Source organism: Penicillium solitum (assembly GCF_028829755.1).
Source record: "Penicillium solitum strain IBT 25940 chromosome Unknown utg000005l_segment0_segment0, whole genome shotgun sequence".
In the NCBI taxonomy this organism is placed as follows: Eukaryota; Fungi; Ascomycota; class Eurotiomycetes; order Eurotiales; family Aspergillaceae; genus Penicillium; species Penicillium solitum.
The window spans coordinates 83,055-98,497 of NW_027072125.1; the positions used below are offsets into that span (position 1 = coordinate 83,055).

Below are 15,443 nucleotides of genomic sequence, written 5' to 3' on the forward strand. Positions count from 1 at the left end.
ACCCCTCTATTTTACTATGTAGATTGTACACAGATTGTATATCTCACCTCATTCATATCCACAATGGCACCATTCGGCACTATCTACTCCTATCAGCCCAGTCCTCGGGTCATGAAGGTAAACAAACCATGGTCAATGCCCCTGAACCCTGAGCTAACCCCCATACTAGGCCCAGGCTGCGGCCAACCTGAATGGCCTGGAGATAGCGGTTCCGGAATTCGCCATGGGCAAGACCAATCGCACCCCGGACTTCCTGTCCAAGTTCCCTTTGGGTAAGGTGCCCGCTTTTGAGGCTGCCAATGGAACAACCCTGTTCGAGTCAGATGCCATCACCCAATACATTGCCGAGAGCGGCCCGGCTGCCGAGCAGCTCATTGGAGCTACCCCCGCCGAGCGCGCCACCATCCAGCAGTGGATCTGCTATGCACAGGGTGAGATTCTGGACCCTGTCACCCAGTTGGCGCTGTGGCGTCTCGGTATCCGGCCCTACGATGAGAAAATCGAGGTGGCCAACCTCGCGCGTCTGGAACGCTCGCTGGAATGCCTTGAGACTCACCTCAAGGACCGTGCCTGGTTCGTAAGCAACGAAAAGCTCAGCTTGGCCGATATCACTGTTGCCTCTGCCCTGGTCTGGGGTTTCTCCATGGCCATCGACGCTGAGATGCGCCAGAAGTTCCCCTCTGTGGTCACCTGGTACGAGCGGATCCTCGAGGCTGAGGGCGTCAAGCAGGCCTTTGGCGAGAAGAAATTCATTGAGAAGCGTCAGGGTCCCCAGGCTTGAAGCTCAACGTGTTTTTTCTTAAAAAAAAAAAGAGAGTATAAATTAGCAAAGAATTAAACCATCATATTCCGCTTCCTGAAGCGCCCGAATCATATAAAACGAAAAGACCGCAGAATGGTGCTAGGAACATCATAACATATAAACAACTAGCTTTCAAGTGGTCCAACTGAGACAGTATATATTGACAAAATTTGAAGAGATCTCCAACGAGCCATTTCATCAAAGACGAGCCATCCTGCCCTCACCTCGTACCGTTCCCATCGTCCGCGCGAGGTTTCGGCTGGCCCAATCAGCGATCGCCATGTTGGTGACCATTGGGTTCACACCGCTAGCGCTAGGGAAGACGGATGCATCCACAACATATAAACCGTCAGTGCCCCAGACTTGACAATCTGGGTCCACCACGCCTGATTTAGGCGACTTGCTCATGCGGCAGGTGCCCATCTGGTGTGCACTGGCAAATAAACTACGCTCCGGGTTCAAAGGCGACTTCCGACGAAGCTCGGCAATCCAACTCTGCAGGGCCGCGTCGTTGATACCTTCAGGGCCCTCGGGGTCTGAAGCCTCTGGTCGGGTGAACGGGGGAAGATCGCGGTAAACGGTATGGAATTCTCTTGCGCCTGTGATATACGCAATCTTGGCGCTGGCAATGAGGGCCTCCACAATGTGTTTTCGGTCAAAGGCAGAGACCGCGTAAGAGATCCGGCAGCGTCCATCAACGGGATCCGGGTACACACGACCAGAATCGCGGTCTTTGGTTAAAGTGATGAAGCTCGTGCTGCGACGCATCTTGGCCGCCCATAGCTTGTAATCCAATGAGTCTCGCCAGGGGAACATGGGAATGAACAGGGGGGGCATCATTGAGAGAGACTCAATCTTCACACCATGTCCATCTCCATCAAGGTCCTCAAGCTCGTTAACAACCGTTGTCAGTGCAGAGCCCTCCCAGGGGTGGGTCTCCTCGTCAAAGACAGCACTAGCTGCCATAACTGTATAAAACAGAGTAAGTGCCTGTGACATGTGCTGTGGGGGGAAGTGAAAAGTGCTTACCTGGGTGAAGATAAAGGTTTCGGCCAATCTGGGGGTTCTTTAAACCACTACGCAGCAGCAGAAGAGGACTCTGCAATGCGCCAGCTGATACAATTACTTTCTTGGCCTTGATAATCACCTTACGCTCCACTGCCGCAATACCACCAAGGCCCAAGTATGAATCCCGCGACTTCCATGCTCCTTGCACGCCAGAAGCAACCTTTCTGCCGTTGATCTGGGTGAATAGCACTTTTTCGACACAGAATCCTTCCATGAATTTCGCGCCAGCCTGAGCAGCGTCCATAAGGAACGACTCCGTTGGACCTTTCTTTCCACCCGAGGCGCATCCCAACGTGCAATACCCACAGTAGTGCTCGCCGTGGCCTGTATTTTGGGGCACGGTTTTGGCAGCATAGCCAAGTTTCCTTGCGCCTTCAAGAATCACCCGATTCTGGCGATTATGCTCAACGTGCTCCTCGTTAACACCCATGCGATCACAGACGCGGTCCAAACTTTTCTGGAAGTCGAGGGAGGTGAAGAAGGGCAGACCAGTATCCGCCCATTGCTGTCGGACATATCCCTGGGTCTGAAGAGACGCCGACCAGTTAATGGTACCACCACCGCCCCACGTTGAGCCCGCCAGGATTGCCATCGAGCCATCATCGCTAGAGATCGCACCCCCGTTCTCAAATAGGCTGAGGAACCCCTCATTCGGGCCCATGGGGAACGTGTTGGATGGATAGGAATAGGACTTTTCCAAAACCAGCACTCGATGGCCCGCTTCAGCTAGGTTCTTTGCAGTCACGCTGCCGCCGCAGCCACTCCCCACGATAACGACGTCGGTTTCAATCGTTTCTGGCTGGTCCCCAGGAGGGAATTGCAAAAACTCATACTGGAAACCGTCGGCAGGCTTGCCATGAACAGGAATGCGTGGGAACCCCAGAACCGGGCCTATGGTTGGACTGCTGATAACCCAACATTTCTTAACGATGGCAGTGAGACCTCGGTAGATGGCGCGGAGAGGGGCCAATCGAGAGGTATCCCATCCACGTAAAACCTTTTCCCGGAATTCCACCGGTTGGTCCTGGATCGGAGTGGTCGAGCCCGTCATAATCAGCGAGCCCGCGCGGGTGTTGAGCGCTGTCATTATGAACCCAAACCCATTCCTTCCCTGGTCATGCACTTGGTCACCCATGAGTCGCTCCACTATGGCCCGGAATTGCGGGTTCGAAGAAACATTTTCTTGCAGATACTGGGTGGCAATGTTCATGGCATCGGGTCCAGAAATGATCGTTGACAAGCTCGACACGGCAGAATTCCACTCTGCATCTGAAACAACTCGGTCATTTGATGATTTGATAGTTGCCGCATTGTGGATGGAGGGCACGATTGCGTCGGCCAACGCATATAAGGTCTTCCACTGCAACTCCGAGAAGTAATTGGCTGACGGCGCTGGCGGAAGAGGGACATCCCTCGGGTTATATGTGGACACCGCGTGGGTTGACATGTTTGCAAGAACCAGAGCAAATTAAACTCTTGTAGACCAAACTCCAATGGTATATATAGGTGGAATGGGAATAAAAGATAAGAGTAAGAAACGAGATTGTGGGGCAAAGAGAGACGAAGTCCACTTGGGCACGGGTGACGGATTATAATATAACTAGCTCGACAAGGTTCCACTATGACAAGAGGTCAATAGTCAGAATTTAAAGTGATTCATCTTTCGCATGGATGATCATGGAGAGAGTATAAACTTCTCTATCATGCGATTGTCATGCGTGGTTCCTTCCAATCATAAGCCAAACACCAACCCATAATCCGGGGGTGAAGCCTCGGTTGAGTGGAGAAGTAGTTGAGCATGGCTATTTGATTCCTGCGACGGTGGAGTCTTTGAATCTCCTGTCAACCAGTTAAGACCGTGCAAATCTTCATTGCCCAACAATTTCAAGGACTAGGTTCCCACCTAAATCCCCTCGAGAGGTAGATCCCCCTCTTTCTCCGAAATAAGGGCGCTCCCGGGCTCATTTGCGGGGGAATTTGCCGAGTTCCAGCGCCATGTGAGAGAAAACTCAGTTTGGCGCTGAGACTCGAGTTAACCTTGATCATAAGAAACTCCAGATCAAATCGATTTCGATTTCATGGCATGGCATGGTAGTTGTTGTGTGTATTGTGTAGTAGGTAGTAGGTAGTAACTAGGTAGTAGGGTAGTTGTGTTGTTGTGAACAGGCAAAATGGTAACTTCTCCGCTTCCGGCACCTCGACCTGTCTCATCACACAATGGATATACGCACTATCAGTCGCTCTAGTAAATGTAATCTGCCTTCAGAGAAAGTCTTCTCTATCCAAATTGGTTCTGAGATCTTTCGTCTCTCGGGTGCTTCAATTGCCTCTGACGGTAAACGCGCATGTTCTTCCCCCCGTTCAAACTTGAACTGACCCCTTCTAACAGCTCCATCCTACTTTTCACGCTTCTTCGAGGATCAGTTGCTTCAGAATCAAGATGCTGCCAACGTCAGGACCCTCTATATCGATCGCGACCCCACGACGTTCCGCGAGATCGCTAGGCATCTACAGGGTATGAGAGTCCATGGATAAACACAACGTGAAGGAGGCTGATGGGTGCATCCAGGCTACTATGTCCGGCCCCAGGATGGCGCACAATTCGTGAAGCTATTCGCAGATGCACAATTTTATACATGTGAGCATCCCTTGCCCAGGTACCCTGGAAGTAATTGCTGACCTAACAGTGCCCCGATTGATGTCCCAGCTGTTTGAGTCCGAATGCTTTATTCAAATCGGCGACCGACACTTCCAGATCCCTCGTGATATCTTCTCAGGTCCCGGTGATAGCCCGAATTTTTTTACCCTCGGATTCGCCGCCTTCTTTGCTAGCCCGACTGCAGTGTTCCCTGGCCTGGACCGCCAGGGTCTCTTGCGACCTCCGGCCATCGTCCCCCCAAGCGTTCCAAACCGATCTGCGGATGTCTTTGATGAGCTCCTGCATATGCTGCGCGGCTATCCGCTACACATTAGAAATGAGGATCATCGGGCTGCGCTCCTACGCGACTGTCGTTATTTCCACCTGCGCGGCTTGGAACAAAAGTTGATACCGCATCAGATAACAACGAATCCCTTCACCCAGCGGTTGGAAATCGTCATCCGGCTCGAGGATGTGCGACCGTCTGGGATTCAGTTTGCCTTTGATACAGCTTCTGGGTCGCCTGCACCGGGTGGAATGGTCACCTACACGCGCCCCTGTGTAGACGAGAACGCCGCCGATCTGGTGGTTGAGATCGGCGACGAAACTAGTCTGATCCATCGGGGGAGCATGCGCGCTGACTTCCTAGATCTTTCAAAGCAAAGAATTACCAGTCTATTACAGACGGTAGGCAAAAAAATGAACCTGCCTGATTCACATCCCCCATTGGGCCAGGTTCCAATCAAAGTCCGTGTCGACCGTGAAACTGATCTCACGGTGGATGGAGAACAAGATCCTCAACATTTGATGATATCGAGAGCCCAGGCCGAAGCTGGCGTAGGTGGTGTGCCTCCTGCTAAACGCCCACGAGTCGATAATACGGATGATGGGCCCTGGGTTGTTCGGACAGGGCAATGGCGATTGCAAGTGCAGAGAGGATCTACCGGGGCATACGAGGCTGTCTTGGTGGCTGTCAAATTGGACATCTATACCAGTTCGCGGGTTCGAAACCAGTCACGGAAATTCCTTTAGTCGCCTGTACGTCTATTCAAGTCTTAAATTGCATAATACGCCACAAGACTTGAATGTATGATATCAAACAGAGGCCCTCGGGAAATGTTGGAGGCCGTGCAAACTTGGATTAATATAATTTTGTCTAATCGGAGAATCCTCCCCATTCTTCATCGTCTTCATCTTTTCCATCTTCGTCACTCTCATCGCTCTCGCCGTGCTCGTCATTCTCATCATGCTCATCATGCTCATCATGTCCACGTCCCTTCGCGGGAACGACCGTGACAGCATGAGCAGGGTCACGAATGAATCCAGCGACGAAAAATCCTCCAAGCCCTTCTGCATCACCTTGCCAGGATCGAATGCACGCCTCTAGCGCCTCGTCAGAGAGATCTACCGTGCCCGATGGCCCTGTCTCTCCCTCGGCTGACCGCTCCTCTCGCACGCCTCGTTTGGACCATCGACGCAAGCCCTCAGGCTGCTCATCGCGGCGCAGGAGGCGCCAGCCGCGCTCTTTGGCAACCTGGGAATTCAGAATGCGAGCCACGACGCCCTCATTCTCAATCAGGTGAATAGAACAAGTACTATATGTCACGTGCGTGGCATTTGAGAAACGCAGAGCGTGTTCCACGATCCGCGCTTGGATGCTTGATAGCTTGGTCAGTCGCTCCGAGTCGATCGCCCCATCCGCGATATCATTTTCATCTGTGGGCGCTGCCTGTGGCGTTCCCATGGTGGCTTTCGACTGCTCGCCATCTGCTTCATCGTCATTGTCTGGACGCTTCCTTTTCTTTCCGTGTGACTTGGGCGCCTTGTATGCTGCCGCGACAGGAAGTGTGAACTGAGGGACATCGTCACGGCCGATGATTCCGCTACCTGAACAACTGGGATCCAACAACAACCCAGTAACCTTCTCAAACTGTTCATCTTCTGGGTCAAGGGCGAGGAAATCCTGACCTTGCAGCACAGTGACCGAGTCAGCCCCAGCCAGACCAACCATTTTCTGCAGCGTTCTGGAACGCATGGTAGATGCATCCATAGAAAAGATTCTCTGATTGCTGTTTTTGTTGCCCTTTTGTTGTTTGGCCAGAAGCGAAGCCAAGTGCGTAGTCTTGTTCCCTGGCGCAGCACAGCCATCAACCAAGTCGCCCTCCCATGGGTCGCTAGGTCCACGGTCACCCAACAGGAGATATGCTGGGAAGCAGGACGCTTTGTCCTGGAGAATGATTTCTCCATTTTTGTACGCAGATGAGGCAGTAAAGTCTGCGCCGAAAGGCACCGCCACCAGATCTGGAATATTAGGATCGATGAACAATCGAGGCTCTGGCTTTCGGCTTTCCAGTTCGTCTTCTGGGGCCAATTCTGCAAGGGTGTCTACCCGACGGTAAGACTTGAACGTAGTGCTCAGCTGGTCTTCGAGGGTAGTGCGAATGTTATTTATCCGCACCCAGCGCGGGTAGACGAAATGGCTAGTTCCATCGGCCAGTCGTTTCTCACGCATAACAACAGCCTTGAATTGCTCGACGGAGGCGCACCCACGACGGACACGGGCCTTGGTGAACTCAGCCTTTAGCCTGGCCTTGTGGCGCTCCACGGTCTGGCGGAGTGTGTGGGTAGCCGGCGCGGCAATGCCCTTCTTCGCGAGTAGATGATCATGAACGAGGAGGAGAGCGAGGAGGGGAGAGAGCTAAATGGAAATCACTTAGTCAGTCAGTAGGTATCTCCAGTGGTTTCTCTAGGGGTCATCTCACCTTGCGCTCCAGGGCGAGAATGCCTGATTTGTCAATGACATCTGCTAGCACGGTGTCCCATTTAGCAGCCTCGGTGGTCAAGGCATAGATCTGCGCTGGAGATGCGCGCAGGTTCCGGGCGCTGTAAACCCGGGACTTGAACGAACCCCCTGAAGAGGGTGCAGTCAAGATAGCGACCGCATCGAAGTAGAGGGACATTGGGAGTATGGAATGTTGGTCGGAGAAATTGAGGATTTCCGCGATCGAATTGATATTTTGACGTTGTTTGTTCTGTTTGCATTGGGTTGGGTTGAACCATTGAGAATATATAGCGGTTATATGGCTTATTATATTGAGCTTAGCTACGATGAGACTATATATAGATTATCCCTCTGTAATTATATCTAGATCAATGAGGGGTAGCATTCAATGTATTGTAGTTGATCTCGACGAGATCTATATTATGTATAATATATAATATAACTTAGGTATAGATCCGCCTTCTGCTACACGACTTTCCATCCACTCCCTAAATCCTCACCATCATTTCCATCGAAGACCTTTAGTGTTCAATATCACATTCCGACCAGAATGTCATCAAAACCAACGCTCAGCACTTCAATACAGCCGCCTCCAGGGCTCAGCGTAAAGCTAGTCCTTCCATCAGACACCAGTACCAACACCAACCCCACTATCTTCAACGATGCAATGATAATCCGAAAGTCTGTCTTCATCGACGAGCAGCACTGCACCGCAGACTCCGAGATAGACAGTGACGATGCCCGCAGCTGGCACTGGGTACTTTACGATAACTCCACCGCGAGCTCCACGCCCGTGGGGGTGATCCGCCTGGTTCCCCCGCCACAGGTGCCACATGCCCATGTCACGGAACCGCCATCGGCAGTCGCACAGGGAGCGCCCGAGTATGACTGGACACATGAACCCTGTACCAAGCTGACTCGGGTGGCGATCATGCCGTCGTTCCGCGGTCTTGGACTTGGGCGACGATTAGTGGAGACCGCCTTGGGGTGGGCGGCTGTGCATGCGGCGGAGATAGACGAGGCGGCGGCGCAGATCGCTGCAAGGGGGGAGTCACCTGTTACTCCGATTCCGTGGCGGGGGTTGGTCCTCGTGCATGCTCAGGTGGATGTGGAGAGAATGTATGCTGGGCTTGGATTTGAAACCGATCAATCGATGGGCCGGTGGGACGAAGAAGGGATTGAGCATGTGGGTATGTTCCGACGGGTGGTCCTGGATAAATAAGGATCTACAGAGAAAATAGAATAGGGGGCAGGCATAGTCTACGAGTAGAGGAAAAACTCAAGGTTCAATATCAATGGATTCAACTAGATCGAACTAAACCGAACTAGATATCAACTCGAGAGAATTGCAAATCTGCCACATTCCCCCATGGATCAGGGACCAGTAAAGAAAAAACATCAAATGAGATCGTCGCGCAATAAAAACCGACGGGGTATCCTGATCAACGCAAAGAACAAAAAAAAAAAAGCAGAAACAGAAAAAGGAATCAACCGGGCCACTTGAGGACCGATGAAAACCCTTTAGGCATGCAAAGTCATAACATGACTGCCGAAAGAAAAGAAACAAAGCCCAGGGCCCAGGGCCTGTCAGAAACGCCGAAGCCATGGTCGCCAATAGAGAGAAAAACAGGTCACGCGTGAGCATGACTAAAGTGAGAATATTAAGATAGATCAAGTGAAACGCCGATCTGCAGCAGTCCTGTTGGCCACAGTAACCAAAGGAAACAGGGCAATGCGTTTAGAAGGTACTCCAGTTCCAGTCGCGAGGAACGGAGGCAGCGACCTCGCCGGTTTGGCCCACAGTGGACTCGGGACCCTCTGCATTCATGCCCTCGGGGACAGACATGCCAATCTGCTGAGTATCGATGGTGTTCTGGATCTTGCTCAGACGGTCGGAGCGGTTCTCTTCCCAGCGTTGGTGGGCGCTCCAGCACAGATCGCAGGCACGGGAGGGGACACCATCGGGGTGGAAGCGAGCATCCTGATCAAGGGGAACGAGGTGAGGTGTGTGGGAGGCGCAGAAGACATGACCGCAGTGACGACAGTGGTGGCGACGCAGAAAGATGCCGAATGAGGAGCGGCAAGTTGGCGAATCACAGTTGGAAGAGGCCGAGTCAGCCTGGATAAAGTTAGCCATTGTTGTCCGTTTGGAAGTGACCAATGTGATCGGAGGATATGTGGCTGGGATGCGACAGGGCTGAGGCGGTGGACTGCAGCACGCCATTTCCGAGAAATGACGAGCTCACACGACATTTGCTTTAACAACTGCGCAATCCAAACCGAACCCAATCCCTATAAAGGCGCCGAAGGAAGGGAAAAAGAAGGAAACTTTTTTTTTGGGGGGTTTCTCGAGATACTCACTTTCCAGTGTGTGCGGGTCGGAAGGCCGGTGACCGCACCCAGGTGTTCATTCTTCAACCATTCATGCTGGGCGCTCTGGCTAATTTCGCTGGACTGACTCTCCATGGTGGAGCGGCGGCTGATAGGTTCCGACGAGTCCTCGTTCAAGCTGTCCAGAGAGCCATGCACGCTGCGTGGTGGGGTAATAGGAGACGATTTCTGGGGTCGCTCAGTGGGTCGGAGAGCTGCAGGGACATAGAGGGGACCCTTGAGAGGACGCAGCTGGCGCGACTGCAGAGGCAGTTGGTGCAGTGAAGCGGTTGTCATGCGAGGGGAGGTGGGGGAATTATTGGAGGGAGTGTTGGTAGCGGAGTTGGTTGGGGAGGGCTGACCATAAACCGAAATCTGGTTGGTAGCCGTGTTGGTGGTCATAACATGAGTGGCCATGATGATAGAGAATGATAAGAGAATATTAGGTTGAGAAGAGGTTTAGGAAGAAGGAAGGGATATTAGGATGTTATGACGGATTGGAAAAAAAGGTGGCGGAATGTAGAGTTTAAAGTAATCTCAAGCTCAGCGGCAAAAAAGTATCCAGATACCGAGGGGCAAAAAGGAGGAGGATACGGAGTAATCGAAGTACCACACAGCCGTTCAGCCGGGGAAAGAGGCAAGAAGAAAAAGGTCGACTGTCAGTGGTCACAAGCCAGTGGAGACAGGAACGTTGGAGCTAAGATTTGTGTACTTCGTACGCAAAGAGTGGATTTAAGTGGATATTTTTTGGAGATGAGAACGGGTGAACAGTGTTGACAGTGTTGAGAAGGGGAAAAGGAAGCCTAGGAAGAACGGGACATTTAATATAAGGGAGATGAGAGGTTCATATCGTACACTACGAAGTACATACACTACGGAGTACATAATGAAAGTACTACTCTATGAGTACATTGCTGTGATACTGTTACCTTCTTGGGGTATTGTATTTTGTATGTTGTATGTAATATGAAGTAATTAGAGTACGAACTTGGCTGCCTTCTACTTTTGGGTACTTGGTGGCGGGTACTACATATGCGCAGGGGCCAAGTAGCCCGTATGTCTTTTCCACCGTACATCGAGTACATCGTTCTTGTACGTACTTTTTTTTTGGTTTCAAGGGTGTTTTTGTTCGATTCAAATCTACTTCCCCGATATGAAATCATAATCTGGACTAAGAGATCTGAAATACCTCGACTTTCTTTTGACCGCTATTTTGTGATGACCCAGGATTTAGACCGGTTTCCATGCCCCAGTGACGGGTTTCCTTTTGCGGTCCCTCCCTCTCCACTTAAATCCGCAATGGGTCAACCTGTGGAAATATATTCCGATCTACTTTGTAACCATAATTATATTGTGTTTAAGACTCTACGATTCTCATTGATACTCTGCATACTCCGTAGACCCTATAGAATAATGCTTGTAAATAATCCAATAATAACAATGTAACATGCCGGCAATATGCAGTTCATTTATCTCAGACACACTGGAAAAAGAAAAAGGGAAATCAAGGGAAAAAAGGGAAAATGTCGCTCCTTTCTCGGGAATCCTTAGGTTCACTAGCGTGTAGTTAATGACCAATTAGATAGCTCGTGGCGTCTCTTCTTATCATCGAGTGATGATTGGTCCATTTTGATCTCTGTCATCCTATTGGCTTTCCAAGGTTACCCTCCATCGGCTACCGGAGCCCCGCGGAAGTCAGAGACCGATTGTATCCAATCAAATCGTAGGGAATGGAAATAAATTCAAAAATGGTCTGCATGTCTGAAAAAAGTAATCATCCAGAAGACCTCGGGAAGTTGTGGGCATCTTGGTTTTGGGCTTACCGAGGTCAATGCCCAGGTGGTCCATTAATATTAGATCTTCAAGATTCAATCTGAAGAAAATAGGAAAATAAGGTAAAATTAGAACCTTGGAAGAGAACTGGAAGTTACCATTAGAACTGCATTACTATTTTGTCTATTCCGTACTCCCGGTTGATGCATACGCATACTACCTAAGAACAAATCACTACTTAATTAAGTAGGAGGTAGCATATTCCAATGTTGTATAGGTCAAACCCCGGTTTCAAGATTTCGGGTTTGAAAAGACCAATATAGGCTATGTACATCAGGTCTGCACTGGAATGCGGGAGGTTGCAGTAGGAAATCTGGGGAAGTACCTAAGTAGGTACTCACCAAAATGGCCGCTTGCAGGCGTCATACGAAAACACCCATGTCGTCATGACTTTGCAATTATAGTTCAATATCCAAATCCCCAGATCACAACACATACGATTGCGCAATCATGAAGTTGGCGGTATTTAGCGCAAAATCCTACGACCGCACCTATCTCGACCAGGTACGTGAGCAGCACTTTCCTGAGCTGTGCACTATCGAATACCATGCTTTTGCGCTGTCGGAGGAGACCGTGCCACTAGCCCAAGGGTGCGATGCGGTCTGCGTCTTTGTCAACGACACCCTAGATGAGCGCGTACTGAGAGCTCTCCATGCCTACGGGATCCGTGCCATCCTGCTCCGCTGCGCCGGGTTTAACCATGTCCATCTTGCAACTGCCGAAGAGCTAGGCCTCTTCGTGGCGAATGTCCCGGCATACTCCCCCGAAGCCGTGGCGGAGTTCGCAGTGGCCCTGATTCAAACCTTGAATCGTAAGACTCACCGGGCATACAATCGGGTGCGCGAGGGCAACTTCAACATCGAAGGTCTCCTTGGGAATACTCTACATGGTAAGACCGTTGGGATCGTCGGCGTGGGGCGCATCGGGCTTGCAGCCGCGCGCATCTTCCACGGCTTCGGGTGCCGACTACTCGCGCACGACCCCTTTGCCGGCGAAGAGTTCCGCCAGTACGGGACGCTAGTTGACCTCGACACCCTGCTAAAGGAGAGCCATATCGTTAGTCTGCATTGTCCCCTCACGGAGAGCACGAAGCATCTCATCAATGAAGAGACATTGGCGCGCATTAGACCAGGGTCTCTACTGGTCAATACCTCGCGCGGTGGACTCATCGATACCACGGCGGTCATTCAGGCGCTGAAGACAAAGCAGCTGGGCGGGTTGGCATTGGATGTCTACGAAGCAGAAGGCGAGCTTTTCTACAACGATCACTCTGGGGAGATCATCGACGACGACGTGCTGATGCGCCTGATGACCTTCCACAATGTCTTGATTTGTGGTCACCAGGGGTTCTTCACGCGCGAGGCCCTCGCAGAGATCGCCGAGGTCACACTTGGCAATCTGTCTGATTTGGTCGCGGCCCGCTCGTGCAAAAACTCCTTGGTTACGGAGGGACATGTATTAGTTCCCACCGACACAGAGCCGGTCAGGCTCTAAAGGAAGCCCAAGAAGTATTATTTGGATATGAAGCACCCATCCATGGATGCGTTGATAATTGAGAAATTTGGTAGTATTAAGTATGTAGGTATGCGCTCGAGTATAGTCATGCACCAATATACATTTCAACTGCGCAATGGACGAGTCCCTTGGAATTGACCCTGAACAGCTCGGCTAGCTCGGGGAAGGAAACAGTTTCCATGAACGATCAGTGGGACCACAGAGATCAGCCACATAAAACAAACAATCCCCACAGCAAGCATTAGACGGAGTTGCTCGAAGACCCGTCCAATCACCCCTGGTCGAACAACTCGCCGAGCACCCTGGGATTCCTGGTCAGTACACGACAATGCCTCGGCCATTTGCCATGCTGCCCGACAGTTGATCTTCTCCCAGGTGGCATCATCCGCGTACTGACGGGCTGCCGCCGCCAGTGTTGCTCGGCGTATTGGATCGAGAGAAACCTCCTTGACCAAATGAACAAAACATTCTAAATCGCGCGGCGGAATCAGATAACCAGTCTGTCCATGCCGGATAATATCAGAGGGCCCGCCCTGGTCTCGCGCGATGACGGGGATCCCGCTGGCCATGGCCTCAAGAACCACCAACCCAAAAGTTTCCGTGATAGAGCAATGGAGGAATATATCAGCAGAAGCATACGCACGAGACAATGCAGATCCGGTGAGAACTCCAGTGAAGACGACATGGTCTCGAACCCCGTCAAACAGGCGCTGGACTTTATCCTCAACAGCCAGGTTGCGGTTCCCGCCGACAACCAGTAGCTTGAAGGGCAGCTTGTCTGCAGCTAGCCGTTTGACGACCTGCGCGAGAAACTCGAATCCTTTCTCTGGGGCGATGCGGCAAACGCATATCAAGATGATTTCGCCATGAGGTGCAATGTGACGGCGGTATGACTCGTCGCGCTGGGTGGGTGAGAAGAGAAGAGTGTCAACGCCGCGGCCCAGCTGAACGAGTCGATCGACCGGCACACACGCATGCTCTAAATATGTGCGAATCGCAGAGCATGGATAAAATATTGTGTGTACAGCGCGGGTGCGGAAGAGAAACCCCTGGACTGTTGCGAGGAGCCATACGCCGAATCTGTCCAACGGTGCGGGCAACATGATTTCTGCATAGGCGGACAGGTCAGTCTGAAAGTTGAGTAAGACCGGCGGAGGACAGCGCAGTTGGCGGATTTGCAGCAGCATTTGAAACCCAAGCGAGGCCGGGCTGGCGAGGTAGATGATGTCTGGCTGGAAAGACTGGCTGAAGAGGTTATCCAGATGGAACGGGTAGACGACCGTGAGATCTGGATTATAGGGCAGCGCACAGCCTGGAAGACGGTGCTCCCAGGTCTTCTGCTCGGACGATTCGCCTTTGAAGGTAGGCGCGACGAGAATGAGATCCGCGCCGTTGTCGCGCAGATACTCGACCAGACTGCGCGTCGTGCGACTAACCCCATTTACAGGGCCCCATGATTCTGTAGCGAGGAGGATCTTCTTGCCACGCAGGGTACTAGGAAAGTCGAGATGGAGCCCTTCGCCCTTCGCGCCCTCCGAAGAGAGGAGAGGCGTATACTCGGCCATTGTGAGACATGAATACAATGTTCGAATATTGAGGGAATGCAAAGGTGTTTTGAAGCCAACAGATTAAAGTCACGAACAGTGAACAACCCCCTTTATACATCCAAGTGCATACACCCCGGGGTCTGATCTATACGCTGATCTATGCACGTGCCCTAACCGCCCGCTGAGGATCGTTGCTTGGTGGCCAGTCGCAGTTCGCGATGCGCCGCGTGCACCAGCTGGACCTTCTGGTGCGAACAATCTAAATTTGCGGAATGTGAGAGACAGGTGATTATTGAGGGTCATGAGGCATCGAAATGAAGATAAAACTTCATTTGAAATTCTTCTTCTGCTCTTAACTATACTCCTTTGATAAAACCCCCTTTAACCATGACTTAACCATGACTTCTGACGCAACTCTGCAAGAGGGGCCTTGTAAAAGCTTTATCATAAGTTTGAATAAGTTTGAATAATTATATCTCCATAGCTTAGACTCCTTCAAGACCTGCGATTTCAGCTTGATATATACTTTTGACCACCACGGAAGATTCTGAGGACTCTGCTCATGCAGATTGGATGCAAACTAGCCTTGCGCTTCTCCAAATACAGTTTAGGCCCTCCTGTCGTATGATGGAATGTGCGCGACTATAAGAGACGTGAAGCCTCGGGCGATTCAGGTCTTTCTCACATCATTGCTTAATTATCTGCCGATGCGGATTTATAACCGGGTGAAGCCTCGGTAGTGCGGGGGAAGATCAGCACGGACGAGTGCATAAACCCCTGGTAGCATAGGATGGAAATTGGGTGAGGAGTAATAAAATATATATCTACAAAGTAGGTATCTATAGAAGGGGTGTAATTTTGACTAGTCTAGTTCCAAATTTGGCAATG

General features: G+C 51.3%; 8 protein-coding genes across 8 annotated transcripts; 4 read left to right on the forward strand and 4 right to left on the reverse strand.

Annotated features, from left to right (window-relative positions):
• Positions 1 to 63: 63 nt before the first annotated feature.
• Positions 64 to 781, forward strand: N7455_007619 (glutathione S-transferase family protein; the record flags this gene model as incomplete). The annotated part of the gene is made up of 2 exons (XM_040958421.2): positions 64 to 117; positions 170 to 781. 2 exons carry the CDS (start codon positions 64 to 66, stop codon positions 779 to 781), a joined length of 666 nt encoding a protein of 221 aa, XP_040811107.2.
• Positions 782 to 1,000: 219 nt separating this feature from the next.
• On the reverse strand, positions 1,001 to 3,317 carry N7455_007620 (GMC family oxidoreductase; the record flags this gene model as incomplete). The annotated part of the gene is made up of 2 exons (XM_040958539.2): positions 1,001 to 1,770; positions 1,832 to 3,317. The coding sequence occupies 2 exons, from the start codon at positions 3,315 to 3,317 to the stop codon at positions 1,001 to 1,003; spliced, it is 2,256 nt and encodes a 751-aa protein (XP_040811033.2).
• Positions 3,318 to 4,053: 736 nt separating this feature from the next.
• Positions 4,054 to 5,540, forward strand: N7455_007621 (uncharacterized protein; the record flags this gene model as incomplete). The annotated part of the gene is made up of 4 exons (XM_040958435.2): positions 4,054 to 4,205; positions 4,260 to 4,385; positions 4,440 to 4,508; positions 4,558 to 5,540. Exons 1-4 carry the CDS (start codon positions 4,088 to 4,090, stop codon positions 5,538 to 5,540), a joined length of 1,296 nt encoding a protein of 431 aa, XP_040811030.2. The 5' UTR covers positions 4,054 to 4,087.
• Positions 5,541 to 5,664: 124 nt separating this feature from the next.
• N7455_007622 (rRNA (cytosine-C5-)-methyltransferase RCM1) lies at positions 5,665 to 7,468 on the reverse strand (the record flags this gene model as incomplete). Its single annotated transcript, XM_040958450.1, has 2 exons — positions 5,665 to 7,206; positions 7,271 to 7,468. 2 exons carry the CDS (start codon positions 7,466 to 7,468, stop codon positions 5,665 to 5,667), a joined length of 1,740 nt encoding a protein of 579 aa, XP_040811074.1.
• A 372-nt stretch (positions 7,469 to 7,840) lies between these two features.
• Positions 7,841 to 8,512, forward strand: N7455_007623 (GNAT family N-acetyltransferase; the record flags this gene model as incomplete). The annotated part of the gene is made up of 1 exon (XM_040958483.2): positions 7,841 to 8,512. The coding sequence occupies one exon, from the start codon at positions 7,841 to 7,843 to the stop codon at positions 8,510 to 8,512; it is 672 nt and encodes a 223-aa protein (XP_040811114.2).
• A 516-nt stretch (positions 8,513 to 9,028) lies between these two features.
• On the reverse strand, positions 9,029 to 10,077 carry N7455_007624 (FYVE zinc finger domain-containing protein; the record flags this gene model as incomplete). The annotated part of the gene is made up of 2 exons (XM_040958528.2): positions 9,029 to 9,409; positions 9,652 to 10,077. 2 exons carry the CDS (start codon positions 10,075 to 10,077, stop codon positions 9,029 to 9,031), a joined length of 807 nt encoding a protein of 268 aa, XP_040811039.1.
• A 1,866-nt stretch (positions 10,078 to 11,943) lies between these two features.
• On the forward strand, positions 11,944 to 12,987 carry N7455_007625 (2-hydroxyacid dehydrogenase; the record flags this gene model as incomplete). Its single annotated transcript, XM_040958454.2, has 1 exon — positions 11,944 to 12,987. The coding sequence occupies one exon, from the start codon at positions 11,944 to 11,946 to the stop codon at positions 12,985 to 12,987; it is 1,044 nt and encodes a 347-aa protein (XP_040811093.1).
• Positions 12,988 to 13,112: 125 nt separating this feature from the next.
• Positions 13,113 to 14,573, reverse strand: N7455_007626 (glycosyltransferase family 4 protein; the record flags this gene model as incomplete). The annotated part of the gene is made up of 1 exon (XM_040958441.2): positions 13,113 to 14,573. One exon carries the CDS (start codon positions 14,571 to 14,573, stop codon positions 13,113 to 13,115), a length of 1,461 nt encoding a protein of 486 aa, XP_040811104.2.
• Positions 14,574 to 15,443: the final 870 nt, after the last annotated feature.